General features: G+C 33.4%; 1 protein-coding gene across 1 annotated transcript; it reads left to right on the top strand.

Moving 5' to 3' along the window:
• The first annotated feature begins 12002 nt into the window (after positions 1-12002).
• LOC102605234 (agamous-like MADS-box protein AGL11) lies at positions 12003-21644 on the top strand. The gene is made up of 8 exons (XM_006339296.1): positions 12003-12043; positions 12575-12768; positions 16193-16274; positions 16363-16424; positions 16502-16601; positions 16739-16780; positions 16853-16894; positions 21450-21644. Exons 2-8 carry the CDS (start codon positions 12587-12589, stop codon positions 21636-21638), a joined length of 699 nt encoding a protein of 232 aa, XP_006339358.1. The 5' UTR covers positions 12003-12043; positions 12575-12586; the 3' UTR covers positions 21639-21644.
• The last annotated feature ends 876 nt before the right edge of the window (positions 21645-22520 follow it).

Raw genomic sequence — 22520 nt, 5'->3', positions numbered from 1 at the left:
CTTATCTAAAAGATCTTTCAACTGCTCTTTCAACTCTGTTGGAGCCATTCTATATGGCAGAATATATATATAGGAAGAGTATCGGGAAGAATATCTATACCGAAGTCTATCTCTCTCTCAGGAGGGACTCCGGGTAGATCATCTGGAAATAATTTTGGAAACTCACTCACAATTGGAACTGACTCAATATGAGGTGTCTCAATACTAGAGTCCTTAACTCGGACTAAGTGATAGACACAACCCTTGGAAACTAACTTTTTTCGCCTTAAGGTACGAAATAAAACAACTCTTAGGCACCGTTGAACTGCTACTCCACTCTATAACTGGCTCATTAGGAATTTGGAACCTAACAACTCGAGTTTTACAATTAATGGAGGCATAACAGGCATGAAGCCAGTCCATACCTAGAATGACATCAAAATCAACCATGTCTAACTCAACTAAATCAGCCATGGTGTTCTTGTGATTGGTGGAAATGACACAATCACGATAGAATCGCTCAGCTAGAATAGACTCCCCAACCGGTGTAGAAACACAAAAGGGTTCACAAAGTTTCTGAGGAAGAATATCAAATTTCACTGCAACATAAGGAGTCACAAAAGATATACTCTCTCCTGGGTCTAGCAAAGCATAAACATTAAGATTAAAGACTTCGATCATACCAGTGACAACATCTGGAGAGTTCTCTTGCTCTTGACGACTAGTGATTGCATAAAGGCGGTTTGCCCCTCCACCAGTACTGGAAGTAGATCCTCTAGGTGTAGCCCTATCTGGTGGAGCAACTGATGAAGATTGGGATTTATTACCCTGATTCCCATTACCTTGTCGGTTCTTGGAGCACTCTTTCATGAAATGACCCTCTTTCGCACACTTGAAACAACCTATGGGGCCATTGCGATACTTACCTACGTGGTTTCTACCAGACTTGGCACATGCAGGAGTCCAGTTATCTCCTTATGCCACACTACCCTGAGACTGTGCAGGTCTAGCTCTGAAGTTTTGCGAATTCTGACCATTATACTCACATTTGTTTCTGGGTGCAAGTGCACTAGCAGATGATGGAGCAGGTCCCTTTTGCTTTTGCTGAAAGGACGAACGGTTCACATTATTTCTCTGCTACCCAGACTCATTCTTTGTTTTCACTTTCTTGTTCCTAAACTCCTCTCTATCCCTCAGCTTTTCTTCCTCAATCTGTTGCACATAAACCATCAACCTTGCTATATCCATGTCACATATTAGCATCGCAGCTTTACCTTCCTTACTCGACAGACGAGACAGCCCAGCAACAAAAAAACTCATCCTACTCCTCATATCCACAACCATATCCGGAGCATATCGGGAAAGTTGGGTGAACTTCAAGCTGTACTCATGAACACTTAGTGAATCCTGCTTAAAAGTAAGGAATTCTCGTACCTTGGCTTCTCTCAATTCACGGGGGAAGAAACGCCCCAAGAAAGCCTCTTCAAACATTGCCCAAATCAAAATTGGTGCATCCTCAGTTCTACCATTCTTCCACTGGTCAAACCAAGTCCAAGCAACAATCTTCAGTTGATATGCAGCTAGTTCAACTCGCTCAACATCGGCAACGTGCATGACCTCAAATACCTTTTGCAATTCCTCAACAAAGTTTTTCAGATCCTCAGTGGTGCTTGATCTAGTTAAACTTGGAGGATTCATCCTCTAGAACTCTAGGCCCCTCGAAGTATCAACCTCTTTCTGTCGAGCCCCTTTTTGTTGCCCAACTTGGTTGGTCACAGCCTGGCTCAACATTCGGATTGCTTCCCGAAATTCAGCATTGGTGACTTCTCCTTGAGGTTGCACTTCAGGTGCATTAGGTACCCCTTGCTCCTCAACGTTACGCCTCACAAGACGACCTCTGACAGCTTTCGTGGAGGCATGATTAACTGAAAGACACGCGCAAGCACGAGTTCAAAGGAAACTTTTTTTTAGAGATAAAACTCTAACGCACGAAATGAGTATGAAAGAAGTGAGAACATTCCTAAGAGTCGTAGCCTCCTAATTATAGATGTGGAGTGCTTTACACCGATAACTAGGACTCTACACACACGCTTTATAGACTCCATAAGACTCTTGAACTCTATTCTGTAATACCAAGTTTATCATGTCTCGAGCCTACACCCTGGGTGTGACTGGCACTCGAGAACCATTTCTGGCCCCAAGTCAACTCTTGGCCTGGCTGGACTCTTACCAGAAGACTTTAAGCATTATTACAAGGATCAAATGCATTTATGAAACAACTGTCTCTAATTAAACTCAGAACGCTTAAGGATAAAACATTCAAACTAACCATAGATGGCAACTCAAGTCTTATAGCAAAACATCTTAAATACAAGACTAAAGAACTCTGACTACTCGTCTAAGAAGCCTCTAAAACAAAGAGGGATGTTGGGACAAGACCCCCGATCATCCTAGCAACTAATATACTAAAACAATGTAAAAGGAGTCCTCCGGAAAGCAAGGAGGCTCACCAACTGAGTCTGAGTGCTCAACTGGATCAACGAGGCGCTGGATGTTGATCTTGGTTACCTGTATCTACATCATAAAATGATGCAGGCCAAATTGCATCAGTACATTGAATGTACGAGTATGCGAGGGGAATACTAAACAAGACATAAGCTTGAAAGGAATCTGAAAAGAACACCTACCTTGGCTTTTCTCAACTCATGAATAACTCAACCCAAATGCAAAATAAAAACAACAATAATGGTGCAATTTATACAAAGCATTTAAAACAGTTAGTGACAACTTAATGTATTAAAGAAACACAATAAAAACTCAGTTTACATATAAGGTAATATAATATTGTGGGAGTTTCTCTAACCGACAACCATTACTGTGAGCCTAAGTGATGATACAACGTCTCGCCCACGCTGCCAGAACTGTCCTATACTTTCCTTCCATATAAAACGCCTCAATTAAGTGGATCCACTAGTATATGCTAAAAAGCACTAAGGAATCATCTAAAAAGTATGATCCTTTCTACCCACAATGGCTACATGGTTTATGGAGACTTGAGTTATTATGAACTCACCCCCATAACGGTGCTCAATACTACTCCCAAAATATACTCAGCTCATATATTTTAAAACAATTTACTCTTTCTTTGGTTTGAGATAATTACTCAAAAACTAGCTCAAAAGCTCTCTTGGAAATCGGTGTTTCCTCTCTTGTTTAAATGTGAAAACATTTACTCTTTGGGAATACTTAGTTCCCATAAAATCTTTTGGAAGAAATGAACTTCATTTGTTACTCTTACTCCTTCCATATAAAACGCCTCAATTAAGTGGATCCACTAGTATATGCTAAAAAGCACTAAGGAATCATCTAAAAAGTATGATCCTTTCTACCCACAATGGCTACATGGTTTATGGAGACTTGAGTTATTATGAACTCACCCCCATAACGGTGCTCAATACTACTCCCAAAATATACTCAGCTCATATATTTTAAAACAATTTACTCTTTCTTTGGTTTGAGATAATTACTCAAAAACTAGCTCAAAAGCTCTCTTGGAAATCGGTGTTTCCTCTCTTGTTTAAATGTGAAAACATTTACTCTTTGGGAATACTTAGTTCCCATAAAATCTTTTGGAAGAAATGAACTTCATTTGTTACTCTTACTTAACTCAAAACTCAAGTCTTAAAACAAGATTAAAACATTTATAAAAGACTTCTTGGAAAGACTCAATGAACTTTCTAGACTTAGCTCTTAACTTTCCTTGAATTTGAATTTTATGGATTCAAGGTTATGGATGATTTCTAAGTGTTTAGAAGTCATTTAGAGTAGTTAGAATCAATAGGAAGTGTTAGTACACTTTAGAAGGACTTAAACGGACTAAACGATGGAAAATGAGAAGGGGCAGACAACCCGGGCGCGTTCCTGGCGCGCTGCGCTAGCCCCTAAGTTACTGGGGCTCATTTCTGGCGCATTCCTGGCGCACCTCCCCAGCCTTCCTGGTGCTATGGGGGCGCGCCGCACCAACCACACCCCAGGTAAACCCGTTGAACTTCTTAACTCATTTTCTGATCTAAATTCGACTAAACTCGATCCCTTTTCTCAAATTCTCTTTAGAATCAGATACCCAAAATATATACACAAAAATCAAACTCAAACAACTCAAGGAATCAACACTTTAATCTCAAACAACTTCTCAATCTCAACCCAAATTCAAGAACGAAAGCAATTCAAGAACACCCATCAAGAACATTCAAACTTCCAATCTTTTTAGAATGAATTCACGCTGAATTAAACATGGCACGTGGGTGAGCAAACCCAACGTTAGGAAAGTCTCACATACCTCGTAGGATCAAATCCTTGATGAAATCTGCAATCAATTCCTTACGAAGACGACGAATCTTGATTTTTCCTCTTCTATTCTCTCTTGAGTTCTTCTCTCTAAAGCCCTAGAGTGAATTTTCAATTGTGCAAAATGAACCAATTCAGTTTTGACCCTACTTAATTCACTAAAAACGAATTAAATCAAGTAGGTATGAAATAGAGCAAAATACCCCTTAAAAATCCGCTTTTGACTTTCCCTATCTAGACAGCCCGACTTCCAATGGGCATATCTTCCTCATACGAACTCGAAATTGAGAAAACTCGGTGGCGTTGAAAAGATAATTCCAAGATCTTTCCTATGGTATTTGGAAGAACACCTAACTCATCCTGAGCTAGGAGTTATGGTTGTTTGAAATTTTCCAAAAACTCAAACTTAACATAACTTAACCAATTTTCCAAATTTTTCATTCTTTCCAAAAATGACTCTTTCTAAATCTAGCTCTTTCTAGTTCTTTCAATTAGCGAGATGTTACAGGTCCTTACCCTCTTGGATTCTTTTTCCCTTTTCTTGAGCTTCTCCTCTTCAATTTGTTGGGCATGTATCATCAAACGAGAAATATCCATCTCCTTTATCAACATGGCGGCGGTACGACACTCCTTGACAACATATCAGACAAACCCAACACGAACTTACTCATTCTTACCCTAGAATCGACAACCATAGTCAGAGTATACTTAGCCAATTGAGTGAACTTCAAAGCATACTCCTTCACACTCATATTGCCTTGTTGGAGGTTTCTTCCTTTACCATCTAAGATGTTCTTCACTATACTCCGAGAATATCCTTTCATCGTGGACTTTATCTTCATCGATGAGCTTTCATGTGGCCTTCTGTTTGTCATCACACTACATATTACCTCAATGAGCTTAGGTGAATTCCATCAAGGCATTTTAAATCTCACAAATACCAAGAAATCAACCTTCATGAAGACTTCTTCGGCTCAAAGCTACATATTTGACAAGAGTTTAAGGATTAGGAGAAGAGTCTATGAATTAAATATAATAACAACTAATAAGGAGTTGATGATCTGTATTTCTTCTACCTTACACTGTTGGAATGTATGCTACCACTAGCAGTCAATGGACCAGGTCCCTTACTCAAGTAGGAACAGTAATGTTAGCACAAGCAGTAGTACACGTCCACTACACGTCAACGGACCGGGTCCCTTAACTCAACAAGAACAGTAACTGAAATAAATACAAAAGGTAAATGGCTGAAAGTAAAATCTGCACAAGGATTTTATGTGGAAATCCCCTTGCTCAACGGCGGTAAAAACCACGACCTGTTCTCACAGGCTTTTCAACCCAAACTCCATTTCACTCAAATGGAGCAACGATTCAGATTACAAATTCATGCAACCTAGGAATTTAACACTAAATCCCTTCCCCTTCAATGTAGAAACTCTTACTACAAAGAGAGCAACTAAGCAATAACAATATTGCCCCACTAAGCTACCCACCTCTAGATAACTTAGAATTTGACTAAGCAACAACCACGTTGCCTACTAAACCATCCCACCTAGATGACTTAGAATTTTGACTAAGCAACAACCACGTTGCCCACCAAACCACCTACCACTAGATGACTTAGAATTTGACTAAGCAGCAACAAAGTTGCCCACTAAATCGGTTGACCTTAATTGACTTAGACTTTTAGACGAACTGAACAACGATCTAATTACATTATATATTAGGAATATATTTACAATGTAAGCCCGGAAGATATAATCCTAAGACAACTAAACAACTTGCAGCTCTATCAGGTCCCTGTTGCTCTTGAGGATAATACTTCCTTGAAGATGGCCTTTTCTTTTGAGCTTATGAATTTTTCGGAAATTCACAACTTTGTTTGCCAAAATCTTGGATTTATGTTTGGAGAAAAGACAATTATCAAAGTGGACACAAACCCTTGGGACAAGGCCATTGGCTGAAAGCCTGCTGTCATAAAAGGATGTGCACCAACCACATCAGAGTTGGCAGCCTTTTGAAAACAGTATTTTCGTCCTTTTCTCGTTCGCAGACTTTTCGGGACCAGGTCCATAGTTGCGTTCTTTGATGCTTGAGTTCTTGAAAAAAGACTTGCTAGCTTTCTCTCTTCTTGAATGAATAATGTTGTTTATTTATTGTTGTGTATATATATCTGTTTCCAACAAAGGTTTTGACCACTTAAACAAACAACTTCGTCCGCCCTTTTTATTGGTGAAGTACGCTGCACATCTCACCAACCAACCTGACAAGACAGCTGTAAAGCTAACTTTACAGCTTTGCATCACTTTGAATTTGGACGGAAGTACTCTGCCAAGGACCAGGGCCCTGCATTTGTGAGGATCATCAAAACACTAGAATATAACTCCTTGATCAACATGGCGGTACGACACTCCTTGACAACATATCCGACACACCCAACACGAACTTACTCATTCTTACCCTAGAATCGACAACCATATTCTGAGCATATTTTGCCAATTGACTGAACTTCAAAGCATACTCTTTCACACTCATATTGCCTTGTCGGAGGTTTCTTCCTTTACAAGCTAAGAATTTCTTCACTATACTCTATGAATATCCTTTCATCGTGGACTTTATCTTCATCGATGAGCTTTCATGTGGCCTTCTGTTTGTCATCACACTACACGTTACCTCAATGAGCTTGAGTGAATTCCATCTAGGCATTTTCTCACAAATACCAAGAAATCGACCTTCATGAAGACTTCTTCGACTCAAAGCTAGATATTTGACAAGAGTTTAAGGATTAGGCCAAGTGTCTATGAAACAAATACAATAACAACTAATAAGGAGTTCACAATCTGTATTTCTTCTACCTTACACAAAATGAGTTCCAAAGAACTAACACCATTGTATAGGGCTTCAGATCAAACAGGTATGAATCCTACCAATTGTTGTTATTTTGATAACTCAAGCATAACTAAGAGCATAAATGAGTATTTGTTCATTTCCAACTCCATCTACGTACGTATGTACGCCTTTTTTATTGTTATTGTAGCTATGCCTCCTAAACTTGATTTTGAATCCTTCTGAGTCTTGTTATTGTTTATGTTAGTGAAAACTTACAAGATAACAAAAATACAAGATTACAATTGAAAATAAATATGAAGAAAATAAATCTCTTCAGGCTGAGGCGCGGATATCTCGCTCTCTTTAAGGAGATTCAAGCCCACTGCAGCAAATGTTTTCACCGGTCCAGCAGTAGTCCTCTTGACCTGTCCCCTCCAGGATACAACAGCCTTCACAAAGTATAACTCAACAACTCTGGACAAGAGTTGAGTCCAAAGCTCCAACAAAAAAGAACACCTCCCTTCAACTAATAAGAACTCTCTTTTTTGACTAATTCTTTCACTCTATATTTTTCTAGTGTATTGTGTGTCTCCCAAAGCAAATGAATACCATCACTATTTATAGTAGAAGAAGTCTTCCTAGCAATGAATAGGAAGATAATGGTATAGTAAATAGTGAAGATAATGGTTTTAGGAGTTACATAGGTTACAAGGATAATGGAGGAGTAAAGAATGGAACAATGAGAGGGGTAACCAATGCCTCTAACGTACACTTGCACAACGGCCAAGTTTCCAACGTTCACAGAAAGCAGCAAAGTGCATAATGCCTATGGTCATTAATTGACCACTAAGTAATGAGGTACAAATGCATGTAACTCCCACGTCCTCTATTCCATCTTCATGGAAGAAAGGCTATACTAAGTTTTAACAAATTAATATACAAAATATTAATATTAAAATGCTAATAAACCAACAGTTTATGTCTGCAATTAGAAACCATTTTGACTTATTTATAAGATGTAAGAACATCTAATATTTAGTATTTTAGAATTGACTAGAATTTTGTTTTTTTTTTAAAAAATCTTTCCGTATTTGAACTATTTATAAGTCTTAACATTTAAGACATTGAAAATCGATTTCTATTTTGTTAACTTATTACAATCCTTTCTTTATTAAGCTAACTAATTATCCATCACAATTTTTCAACTCACAATATAAGAGAATACATGAAAGAGTTTAACTTTAGTTTGCAATGATACTTGAATTCCTTCTTCATTTTCTTCTTCTTATTTTAAAATTGTGTAATAAAAAAAAAATATAGAAACACAACATACTTTAAGTTGTCTTAATTAATCAAGTTTTCTTGTTATTCACTTTCTTTAGTTAAATTTACATTATTTCTTTCACTTCAACATATGTAAAAGTGTTTGACTAGACATGTAGAGTAAGAAAGAAAAAAAATTGTTTGAGTTAAAATCATCTCATAAAGGATAAAATAAAAAATTAAAACTAAGTTATTAGTACTAAATTTTGAAGTACGAAGCCTCATAAAAAATCTACTTCACCTTTTCATCCTTTTAAAATAGAGTTCACACTCGACAAAATAGTGGGTATTTTTCTAATATTTTAGATTTTAAAATTAACTAAATTTATGCATTAAATCCATCCTTATTTGAAATATATACAAAAATTAATATTAAAAAAAATCAAAGCAATTAAGATTTTACCTTTTAAGAAATAGTTATACGTTGAGCAAAAGTGTACATTTCATTCAAAGCAACCTTATATTTATAATTCTTGTTATACAATTTTTTTTTAAAAACAGTTTGGTGCACAAAATATCTTGCGTTGACAGGGTGGTCAAGACTCCAGAGAAGAGAAGGATCGCACCTCAAGGAGTGTGATATATACAATATACCCAAAAACAAACATTTGTAGTTGTTTCCACTAATTCTGACGAGTCTTTCTTAGTTTGGCGATATAAAAATTTCATAACGATCAATAATTACAAATAAATTATGTGTTTGTGATGTGATATCAATTTATTAATGCCAAAACAAGCCAGCAATAAATCAAAATCGGATTTGGTGATGAGTGTCAATTGTTTAAACGAATAACTTATACTTTATATTTTTTTATTAAAAAAATTTGGGGTAGGGAAGGGGAACAGGGGTAGGGGGTAAGGATGAGGAATAGCTTATATTATATGTTTTAATCTACCATACGATTTTGCATTACAATGTGTCTCGTAATGCTAATATTCATATTAAACTTAAATCCGTTAATAGTGTAGTAAAACAAAATTTGTACTCCCTCCGTCCAATTTTATTTATCATGTTATACTTTTCAAAAGTCAATTTGACTAATTTTCAAAGTTAAATTAAATTACGTTAATTCGATATTTTAAACAAAAAAATTAGATATTCAAAAACTATACAAAAAGTACTACATATTGCAATTTTTTGTATATCAATATGATGAAAAAATATATTGTAAAACGTTAGTCAAAGTTTTTATAGTTTGGCTCTAAATATGGAAAGTATGACAATTAATAGTGGACGAAGGGAGTAATAATTAACATGAAATATATACCTAATGCATGCATTTAAGTGTTCTTGCAAAAGTAAACGACTTTTTTTTCGTTCGATCAAACACTATTTTACAACACTTTTGTTCAATGATGCAACTATTAGAACAAACTAAAGGAAAAATTACTAGATTAGATCAAACTCTTAAAGTTATTATATATCAATTTAAAATTTATAATTTACTTTCTAAATTATTTTATTGTTACACAATCACATCTTTTAAATACTACTGTTTATGCTATTATTTAAAACTTATTCTTATTAATGTAAAAGATACTCGCAAAATGCTTGCACTAAGACTAGTTACTTCTTAATTGTGTAAAATATGTTTTATGGCAAGAGTGTATAAAACTTAAAAGAGTTTATTATTAGGGAAAATTATGGAAAATGGCAAAAATTACAACTTATTTATGGAAGACAACTATAGCTGAAAAATATTATAATAAATAATAATATGTTGTTTTTATAGCAAGTCATCTCACTCTCTCGCTTGCCTCTCCTTCCTCTCTCTCGCCATCTCTCTCTTTGTTTTTTCTCTTTCTTGTGCCAATAAGAAGAAATTAATTCAAATGTATTATGTATCAATTGTGTTCAATCAAATATAGGTGAGAGTTTTATATTTTATTTTACTTGTATTCGAAAAACTGTATTTTATATTTTTGTATCAGTTGTATTTATATTCATACGAATACAATATGCATTCATCCTCTCAGACAAATGTATTTGTATCCAATCAAAGAGATGGTGAATACAATTATATTGGTTGTATTTCCAATACATTTGATACAAAATAAATACATAATACAATGTAAAATAAATACAAAATACAATCCTCTCTCCTCCCTCTCTTGATCTCGCTTGTCTCTCTCCTCTCTCGAAATCTTGCTCGCCTCTCTCCTCTTAATAAGTATTCATTTTGATATAAATCAGTTTGTATTTGTATTCTTTCTCCAAAATTTGAGAAAAAATACACTCTTTCCCAAATCTCGCTCGCCTCTCTCATTCCCTAACATTTTACTATTATTTGTAATTAAGCAAAGTATAGCTATAAAATCCTATTTAAGCTATAATATTTGTTGTTTTTGTAAGTAATTGTTAGATGATTGGTACTTAGTGTAGATGTTTTGGACTTAATATCAGTATGAATATATGATTTGGTGCATATGTTGTATATGTAGTAACAATTATTTTATATGAATATTTGGTGTTATTAAGATATTTAATAATTTTCATTTGAGTACTATATATTTTAAATAAATGAATAGAAAGAATCATACCTGCGACAAATTTAACGACGTAATATATATTGCCACGAATTTTGGATGTAGTTAGAAAATAAAAATTGGTGACAGATTGCGACAAATATTTATAGGTTGCCAAAGTTTGCGACAGATTAGCGATAAATCATATCGTCGCAAATTTATAGAACGACAAATTAATTTATGTAATTTGCAACGAAGTACATAAATCTAGCGACAAAACTTTCCATCACTACCATTTTATCACGAATATCATATGTCGCTAGATCGTCGCTATTCTTGCTACGGAATAATTCTTCTGTCGCTAAGGGGTTAGTTACTAGCAAAATTATAACGGTCAACATTTCATTGCTAATACAGTTTAGAGACGGATATATGTCTAGTAGCAACAGATTTCGTCCATCGCTAAACATTGTTTTTTTTAGTAGTAGGTCTCCCTGTCTCGCTTGCCTCTCTCACCCTCTCCTCTCTCTCGCCATCCCCCTCTCTCGATCTCACTCGCCTTTCTGATCTCGCTCGCCTCTCTCCTCTCTCGAGATCTTGCTCGCTTCTCTCCTCTTAATATGTATTCATTTTGATATAAATCAGTTTGTATTTGTAGTTTTTTTCCAAAATCCGCAAAAAAATACATATCTCGCTTGCCTCTCTCCTCCCCTAACATTTTGCTATTATTTGTAATTAAGTAAAGCATAGCTATATAATCCTATTTAAGGTGTAGTATTTGTTGTTTTTGAAAGTTTCCCCTTAATTGTATAGGAAGAAAATGGAAGGGGAAATTAGTTGAGCAAAGAGGAAATTAAACCCTATGCTATTTTGGTATAGAATTTGGTGTGGAAAAGGTGATAATAAAGAAGAGGGTGGTCTGGTTTATATGTAGAAAAAATGTCATTTTCTTTGCCAGCTGCTCTGTGTTGGTCGCTTTCCTTTCACATATGTACACTATAGTATAGTATAGTGTAATTGTGTGATTTATAAGTTGTTTGAAAAGACTAACAGCAAAGTCTTTGGAATTCGTGTGGCCGACTCCATTGAACTCACTCAGGTCTGTTTATCTTTTTCTTAGTATCCTCAGTTCAATATAATATATACTTTCTTTTTCATGTAAGTCTTCAGATCTGAAGATATTGGATTTTTTTTTACTTTTTTAATAACCATATTCTATATAATCTCATTCTGTGTCCTAAACATAAAATCTGGTGCTTGCTATATGTTTAGTGAAAAGAAACCCTACTATTGTCCTTTTTTTTCTTCTTATTTTGACCCTAATTAAATACTCCACTAAAATTATGGTTGTTTTCTAGTTTTTAACCTAAATCTTCTTATATCTTATATATGTGTAATTAAATGATTCTTTAATTCCTCAAGTCCAGAGCGTAGGAGTATTTTTTTTCTCCGAGCAATTTCCTCTTTCGGCATATAATTTAATAATAAAAGTGTGCTCGGTGACACACCTGAACACAAAATGCACTTTGCATATATGGAGATGGTGTTGTTTAATAAAATAAGAATTTTAGAAAAATTTAAAAGTATGTTTTTGTATAATTATTATTATGAAATATGTGATGATGTGTAGATCGATCGATCGATGGGTCGAGGAAAGATAGAGATAAAGAGGATTGAGAACAACACAAATCGACAGGTGACATTCTGCAAGAGAAGAAATGGACTACTGAAAAAGGCATATGAACTTTCAGTTCTATGTGATGCTGAGATTGCTCTCATTGTTTTCTCTACTCGCGGTCGCCTCTATGAATACTCTAACAACAAGTATCTCCTTCTTCTCATACTTCATTTCATTTCCTACTTTCCTAATTTACACAAATTTCACATTTTAATTTCTAATTAACTAATTTTTATGGTGTATATTCAAGTTTTAAGTAGATAAAACTTATATATTTAACAACTTCATAAATAGTACTGTAGATCACAATAATTGACATTTAAAAAAATAAAAATAAAAAACATATAAAGCGATTATGGTTAAAAAAAAAAAAACTTGATTGAATCTCAAAATTTCTACTGTACCACGTAAATTGAAAAAGAGGGAATAAGAAAAAACTAAAAAAAAAATCAATTTTTTTTTACTAGTGTAGTATATTTAAGAAAAAATTGTTGTTTAGTGAATTTGTTTATATTTTAATGCAGTTTGGTGGATGAATGAGCTTTTGATCATGTAGGCATAGTGGATCGTTCACAGCTCCTAATTATGATTGGTCTAATGGGGTCTGATAAAGCTTAAAATTATATTCTATAAAAAAAAAAAGGATATCTTAGCGTTTAATTTAGGTTAAAAGACAGTACATTACAATTTCTAAAACTTCACATCCTCATTAATTATGCAATATTAGTCCATAATAACTTAAAAATAAAAGATAAATAAATATTCCTAGTTGATTCAAGAATACAGCATTTTAAATGTGGAGAAGCAAATTAATCGAACTTGTTTTTTCCTAGCTTCTAGCTACTATCAATGAATTAACTTTCAGATAATCTCAAGTAGTTGATGTTAAAGTATGTGATTTGTCTCGTATAAAAGTTAATTAGAGGATTAGGAGTAACACACTTTTACAACTTAATTTTGTATTAGTGCACTTGAATTTGAAGTATTATTAATTACACCAAGAAAAATATAAGTATATTGGAAATATAGAAATTTCTTATAGAATTTTGTAACCCAAAATTTGTTACGCTTCGGGGTAAGTCTTATAAAATTTTCTTTAATATATAGACCAAAATAGTCTCTAACAATGACTACTTTAGAAAAATCGATTTTTACTTGGCCTGTAATATTAGAAATAATTTTTTTTTTAATTTGTACTTATTCATTTTAGTAAATTAAGTGAGTGCTTTTTTTCTTACTATTTGGTATTAAAGAATTACATAAAGTAATAGTAAAATTCAAATTTATAGTTTCAAATATTATTAATAAGGTTGGTTAGTAAGATATAATACTGTTGATAGTTTTTTTTTAAAGAATTTTATCAAGTCAACATGAGTCAAGTAAAAACTAAATGGAGAAATTAAATAGTTGTAGAAAAAAAAAGCAATAGTCTCCAGATTAGTTGCAGTTGATAAGAGAAAGAGATTAAATTTGATAAGCCTCCTTAGCTACCGTTTGTCTAATTATGCTCCATCACTGTAGTTTTGTTTGTTATGGGTATTTCTGTTTGTATATTTTGCTTGTCAATATACAAACAGGGTAAGTATACATAAATTTTGTATATATACATTTATGAATTTTTCAAAATCTGTTTGTATATTTCTCTTGTCAATATACAAACATGGTAATTTATTATAAATTTTCCTTAACTTATACCAATCAAATGTATCAACAAATCGTATATAAATAACTAGGGTAAGCATATACAAATTCTGAATTAATACAATCAAGAATGGTATTTATACAAATACATAACAAATATTCAAAACTATAGCTAAATTAAATAATAAACTATAAATATTTGCCATTATGCGTAATTTTTTCGAATAAATAAGCACATTTGGTGGATTGAAGTTGATCATATGGGCTGTTAATGTCTTTAGAAACCACATATATCCTTAACAATAATAAGCTAAAAAAGGGCAACAAAATAGAAAGAGAAAAATGGAAGTGAATCAGCAGAAAAACTGTGAGTGCTTATATCGAGAAGTGCAGAGTTAGGATTGCATTGTTTGATGACTTGTGGTTGTAGGAGTTGTATGGTTTCTACTTGTAGCTTATATACTGTTAAAAGCTCATTTAGCTTTGTTTTTTGCTTTTTTGCTTTTAGTATGCAACAAAAATATTTTCATTATTAGTTCAGGTTTTGAATATATATTCTCTCTGTAAATGATACATACATGCATGCATGCTACTTTTCCCCTTGCATGCATAAGGCAAGTCTTGGTACTTGGGACTGTCTTTTGTTTACATATATATATGTATGCATTAACCAAATGATAAATATATACATAGTAATGCACCTTTTTGTGCATTAGGGAAACTATATACAGAAGGCCAAATATATGGACAACATGTCTAATTTATCCTCTCTCTTTTTTATTTTCACACTTTATCGCGATTTTTTATTTCATTTGAGTCGTTCAATTAATCCATTTTGTATGTATCATTTAAACACAATGTTAATCTTTAGGCTTTCATTATTTTATTTATACTATATTTAACTCTAGTTTTACTTTTACACTTTATTTCCTCTCTCCTCCATTGCTCCCCTTTCTTTCTCTCGCCTAATATAAATAGGGTATAATACTTACTAATACAAATTGGGTATAGATAAAAATTAGGCGAAAGATTTGTATGAAGAAAGAGATGGTGGAGATTTCTCTTCTTCCTTTTCTTTAGTTCAATTTGTATGAACGAGAAGAGATATAATATTGTATTGAAAGAGTATACAACACATAATACAAATGTATACCTACAACATTGTATCAATCATATTCTAAAAGAGTATACAACACATGATATAAATATATACATGCACTTGATACAAAATTGTATTAGCTGATATATTAGGGGTGACAAAATCAAACTCAATTCGTTCAAGTTTGGACAGATTATTGACCCACTCATTTATAAGCTGAACTCATTTAAGCCTAATCCATCCAGCTCGTTAAAAATTTGATTGATTTGTAGTCCAAATTGACAAATGAGAAATCTTGTTGAAATAGTTTAATTTTTAATTATTATTTGATATGTTTATACAGTCATAAAAGAGGTACTAATTTTTTTTAAATAAATCAATTAAAACTTAGGAAGAATTGAGCAGGTTGGGTTATGACCCACATTTTAGCCCATTATAGTCCAAGTAGCTTGTGAGCGGGTCAATAACCCGCTCATTTATTAACTAAACTCAATTTAATCGTACACCCAAATTCAATCCAACCCGTTCATTTGACACCTCTAATTGATACACTTGATACAAAATAAATACACAAGGAACATATACACTTGATACGACGATTGTATTCACTGATATATAAAACAATTCTATCAATTGTATATGTTGATACATCCTCTCTTGTCTCTCCCAAATATAGCTTGGTTTTTTTCCTCCCTCTCCCAATCTCACTTCTGATCTCTCTCCTATTTCTAATATATAAATCGTAATTAATTAAGCAACTTATAACTATAAATATTGTTGTGTATGCTATGTTTATATGACAGAGCTAAACACGTTATATATGTGAACAGTGTAAAGGCAACTATAGAACGATACAAGAAGGCAACAGCAGAAACGTCTAGTGCGTACACTACTCAAGAGCTCAATGCACAGGTATTTAATTATATATATACAAAAATGTCATATATAACTACTATATATGCTTTTTATTTAATTTCGTTTTTGTTTAATTTGTTTACAGTTTTACCAACAAGAATCAAAGAAGTTGCGGCAACAAATACAATTGATGCAGAACACAAATAGGTGATTTAATTTGTATATATAATAATATTCGATAAATAAATAATGAGTGATAATTAATTTGTATGTAACAAGTACAGGCATCTGGTGGGTGAAGGGCTGTGCTCTTTAAATGTGAGGGAACTGAAGCAATTGGAGAACAGACTTGAACGAGGCATTACAAGAATTAGGTCCAAAAAGGTATAATATTTTATAATTATCATATCATATAATATTTTAATTAATTTTCTTAATTATATGAGCATATATACATATATATATATATATATATATCAAACTAATTAAGTAATTATTATTTGTTTGTGTTGGGGATGCAGCATGAAGCAATACTAGCTGAGACTGAGAATTTGCACAAGAGGGTATTTTCTTTTTCTCATTATGGTTTTTTTTTTTAATTTCTACTGATTTGAATTCTTTAACTTTGATAATAGGAAATTCAACTTGAACAGGAAAATGCATTCCTTAGATCAAAGGTATTATATTTATTTATCTTTTATCACTTAAAGTTGTTTCTTATGCCACTCTTCTCTATTACATTTTTTTTTTCTATTTCCCCAACTACACAAGATAAATGACACTTGTTGTAGAAATCACTTTTTAATTATAGTAATTAGTATGCAATATCGTCCACATATTTTGGTACTCGTTAATTTTGATTTGTAGATTTTTCATTGAAAAATAGATAAATTCAAGGCTCGTTAATATGTTCAAAAAAATTTAATTAAAGTTAATAGATTCAAATTAGTATTACTATCACACTACTTTTTCCAAAAAAATAATAATCATATATTCTCCATTTTAGCTAAATAAAATTAAATGGAAGAGAATTAAACTAAATAATTTCAATATATATTCTATACTTTTTATATGTCAATTAATAATTAGAACTATTATTTCATTCCCCTCATATGTTCTTTGATTTAATTTTCAGATTTTTAAATCAATTCCCTGAAATTTATGATTAGAAAAGGTTTTTCTTATTTATACGGATTTAGGAAGGGGAGGGGTAGGAAAGTTTACCGATAAAAAATTACAAATTGAAATTGATGAATATCAAAATATGTGGGAAGATTGATATGACATATTATAATTAAAGTTGCACGGACTCTTTATTTTTGAGGCACAGATTCGGATGCGAGATTCATGTGGAATCGGTCAACCCACACCACATACTTTTGTTATCTTCTGTGTCTTAAACAGCTTAACAAATGAGTTTATGTTTTATAATCAAGAAACTAAATAAAATTTGAACAGAAAAATAGAAGAATTAAACATGCAATTTTTTTATTCTACTGAATCATATGTTTATTTAAATATCTTGTTGAAATTTATGTTCAGCTATATTTTTTAGCATAATAAATTGCTTTGATTTAGAATGAATTTGAATTTCAAATTTTTATTAGGTTGTTTTAGTTATTGAAATATTTTACCTTTTTTTGAATTGTAAATTTTTTCCCTACAATATATGTGTTCAACTATTTAAAGTGCTCTTATGCTTGATAAAAATATTGAGAAACAATTTTCAACCAATACTTTCACATATACCTAAGAGAAATCGCTTTCCTTCCTAAACCTTTCAGGCCGGCCAGTTGATGACTAACCATAATGTTATTATTGATTACACAAATGTTGATGTTTTCCATAATCTATAGTATAATAAGATATGAGTCTATACTCTCTATAATCTATATCACTTGTAGCCTTAGAAAACCTCTTCTCTTGCGAGTTGTGACTGGACTAATCAAGGTTGTGGGTGTTGTTCAAGATATATATATAAAAAACATGTTAAGAATGAAATTTGAACTCACCCTCAACAATACTAAAATAACCTTAACCATCCATGAGCCATTGGACCAATCAAACCATTTGTTCACTAGGTGCTACATGTTAAATTATTACAAATTCTTCTTAATTTCTACATAAATATATAAAGTCTGATACAAGGTTAATGGGTGTTCAAGCACCCGAATGAGTCTGTGGGTTCGCCCCTACTAATTGTCTGATAGTTCGTTAATTAATTAAGTTGATTAGTTAAAAGTTAGTTAGTAGGTGGGGACCACAAGTTTGTTCGTAGAATTTGTTATTAGTCGGTTAGAGCTGAATGAGCTAGTGATGTTGATGTGTATATATATATATAATATATAATACAATTCACATTGTAACCGAAGTTTGTTGATTTTGAAATAAGATTTCTTCTTCTCTTCTCCAAAATCAGTCCTCAAAGTATATTTTCAATATGTTATCAGAGCTGTGAATCAAGTTTGATTCAACTGCGTGAAGAGACAATCATGTTCTTCAGCCATTGAAGATCTTCTGTGGAAGCAGAGGAAATGGTGAACAATATGAGAATTAGATGCAGTTGTAGTTAGAGAAGAAACTCTAGATGAGATTGAGATGAAGTGCAATCATTCACTCTATCTTCATCCATTAGATACTCCTAGATGTGTCCTTACCACGGTACAACTTACATGAACGGAGAATTACTCACTATGGAGCAGGTCTATGTTAATTAATCTTCGTGCTAAGAGTAAGTTAGGGTTCGTGCTTGGAACATGCAAGAGATGTGACTATTAACTGGAATTGGAAAAGCAATGGGAGAAGTGTAATTGTTTTGTACTTGCCTAGATTACGAACATAGTTTCCAAGGAACTACTTTATGGAATTGTGTATGCAAATGATGCAACAAAAGTATGGAGATATATCAAAGACAGATTTGATAAGGTCGATGGATCAAGGATCTATCATCTCTATAGAGAGATCTGCACAACTCATTAGGGTGATTTGATTGTTTCTAGTTACTTTACAAATTTATGATTGTTGAAGGATGAGTTTGATGCATTTGCGCCCCCCACCGTTATGTAATTGTGAAAAATCGAGAACATAAGTGGATCATATAGACTGATTAAGGCTATTTGCATTTCTAATGGAATTGAGTGAAGTGTATGGTCAGGCAAGAAGTCAGATCCTAATGATGAGTCCCTTGTCAAGTGTTAGCAAAGCTTATACTATGTTATTGACAAATGAAAGCTAGTGGTCAATAACATGGACTCATTCTGGTAGAGAATTGGATTCAATTGCTTTATATGCAGAAAAATGACATCCTCAAAGTAACCCAAGGAACTTTGAGCATAAGAAGAAAAACTGGGATCAGATTTGTGATTATTGTAAGTTTCTAGGGCATGTCAAACTAGATTGTTTCAGGTTGAATGACTATCCACCTGATTGGGAGTTTAAGAAGAAATCAGGACCAGGAGTTGACCAAGGAGGAGCTAGTCATGCAAGGATTGCAGATCACTGACAAACAACATCAAAAATGTGGAAAATTTGGTGAGATATGAGCAAGCATCAACAATTGATGCATTTGCACCATCAGCTTTAGCAACTCATCCTACTTTCACTCAAGGGTAGTACCAAAGAATCTTGAATATGCTAGACAAAGGAGGAGAAGTAACAGATGACATTGTGGCAAATATAGCTATGGCAAGTATGATTAGTCCTATTACCCAAGCTTTTTCTGTGAATGATGAAAAGGAAAGTTGGATAGTTGACTGAGGGACTACATGTCACATGACCTCTAAATTAGGAAGACTAAATTACAGTAGAGGTTGTATAAGTAGGAGAGTTAATTTACCAAATGGAGAAACCACTCCACTAACACACATTGGCAACTATAGCACTCCACTTCATGATCAAGGACTTTGGTGAGCTTAACTACTTCTTGGGAATTGAATTCTTTCTTTAGATCCAGTAAAGGGATAGTGATGAATCAAAGTAAGTATGCCTTGCAGTTGATATCTGAGGTGGGACTAGCTGCTGCAAAACCTGCCCTTACACCACTAGAATGCAACATGAAATTGACTAGTGTGGAATATGATCAGGGTACTACCATCAACGATGATTTGTTTGAAGATGTTAACAAGTAACAAAGACTAGTTGGAAATTATTATACCCTACCAATGCCATGCCAGATAAAATCTTTACTGTACAATCTCTGAGTCAATTCATGCAGAGACCAAAGTAATCACATTGTGATGCAGCACTAAGGTTGGTAAGAAACGTTAAAGTTGATCCAGAAAAGGGACTGTTATTAAGTTCAGTTCAAAAGCCTCAACTTACAAGGTTTTGTGATGCAGACTGGGCTGCTTGTCCAAATACGAGGAGATTCATCACTGGTTTCATCTTAAAGTTTGGTGATTACTTAATTTCATGGAAGTCCAAAATACAAAGCACAGTTTCTAGGAGTTTTGCAGAGTATAGTAGCTTGGCAACCTTGACTGCAGAAGTTGTTTGGGTAACAAATTTGTTTCAGGAATTGGGGGTTAAGTTGTTAGGACCAAAAAGCATTCATTGTGACAGTAAAGCAGCCATACAGATTGCTGTTAACCCTGTGTTTCATGAACGCACCAAACACATTGAGATCGATTGTCATTTTATTAGAGAAAAGGTCCAAGCAGGATTAATCAAAACCACCTACATTCATACAAAAAGACCAACAGGCAGATCTATTGACAAAGGCAACTTGGTAGGTCTCAACATGACACACTTGTAGTCAAGCTTGGATTCTTGAACTTGTTCTATACATCCAGCTTGAGGGGGAGTATTGGAATTAATTTAACTAATCGTCTGATAGTTAGTTAATTAATTAAGTTGATTAGCTAAAAGTTAGTTAGTAGGTTGGGACCACAAGTTTGTTAGTAGTCGGTTAGAGTTGAATGAGCTAGTGATACTGATGTATATATAATAGAATTCACATTGTAACTGAAGTTTGTTGATTCTGAAATAAGAATTCTTCTTCTCTTCACCAAAATCAGTCCTCTAAGTAAAATTTCAATGCCTGAATAGCAGGTAAAGATGGTGCAGCAGTCCCCTTTAATTTATAGATTGTAATTTAGTCTTCAACCCCTATCTATATAAGATTAGAGGGAGTCACTCTGCTGTTCATACTAATTACTACTATTTAAAGACTTTAATAACCAATTTTGAGGTTAGAAAAAGAGTAGTGATGAGATTGAATTGATTTGGTTGCAGATAGCAGAAAATGAGAGGTTGCAGGAACTAAGCATGATGCCATCTGGTGAGCAAGGTGGGGAAGAGTATAATGCATTTCAACAATATTTAGCAAGAAATATGCTGCAACTCAACATGATGGAAACTGCAGTACCATCTTATGATCCATTGTCTCCTGATCACAAAAGGTCTCATCTCCAACTTCAGTGAATCATCTTTCCCTTCCAAGTATGTATGTTTCAATGGAGAAAACAATGTGTAACTTGATAAACCGCGCTTCTCAATTCTGGTTTCTGTTGATGCAGGTAAATCCATTTCTACTGTGGAGGAAGGAATGTGCTCTTTTCGAACATATAAATAATCTTTACTGCCTTATTTTCATGTTTGCTATTAGTATTACTTGTAAACTCTGGACATCTCAGCCTTTTTTTCCAATAGACCCTGCATCATTTCCTAAAATTTGGGGCTTAATTATGGAATTGTCACAAATGATTTTACTAGTTTCAATTTAATTTGCGATCCTGCCTGCTTTCATGCACTTGAAACTCTTATTTGACTCTTACCATACCATTGTACAAAAATCGACTCACTTTGGGGAGTGTTAATTTATTTCTTATGATAAAAAAAAGTTGATAAATCTTGACATTGTCACCCTAATTTCAAATCATATCGAAAGCGAAAACCTGTCTGACCAACTCAAGTACAGTCCAACTATGTAATTGGATTAAGACTAAGGAAGGATTGAAATTGACACTATAGAAGCTGTTGAAAGCCCAAGCTGTATTCTTCAACTCATTCATATTTGGCGTCCCCAAATTAGCTTATCAGATTGTTGGGTACTTAGAGAAAGAAATAGTGAATTTGTAAACAGAGTATTTTGGTTGATACAGAAAAGGAACTTTTCGAGAACTTGCCAACTCCAGAAGTTCATAACTTGATGACCTTAAAACTTAATTGCAATTTTCACGAGGCTTTTGATTATTACTGTGACATAAATCAGGACTATCTGGTTGGCATTACAAGCCTCCTACAAAATCCTTTTCTTTTGGTAAAATAACAGTAACTTATCATCAAGTTCCATAGATATATGCA

Source organism: Solanum tuberosum, unplaced genomic scaffold, assembly GCF_000226075.1.
Source record: "Solanum tuberosum cultivar DM 1-3 516 R44 unplaced genomic scaffold, SolTub_3.0 scf00009, whole genome shotgun sequence".
NCBI classification, from domain to species: domain Eukaryota; kingdom Viridiplantae; phylum Streptophyta; class Magnoliopsida; order Solanales; family Solanaceae; genus Solanum; species Solanum tuberosum.
This window is presented reverse-complemented; position numbering and strand designations above follow the sequence as displayed.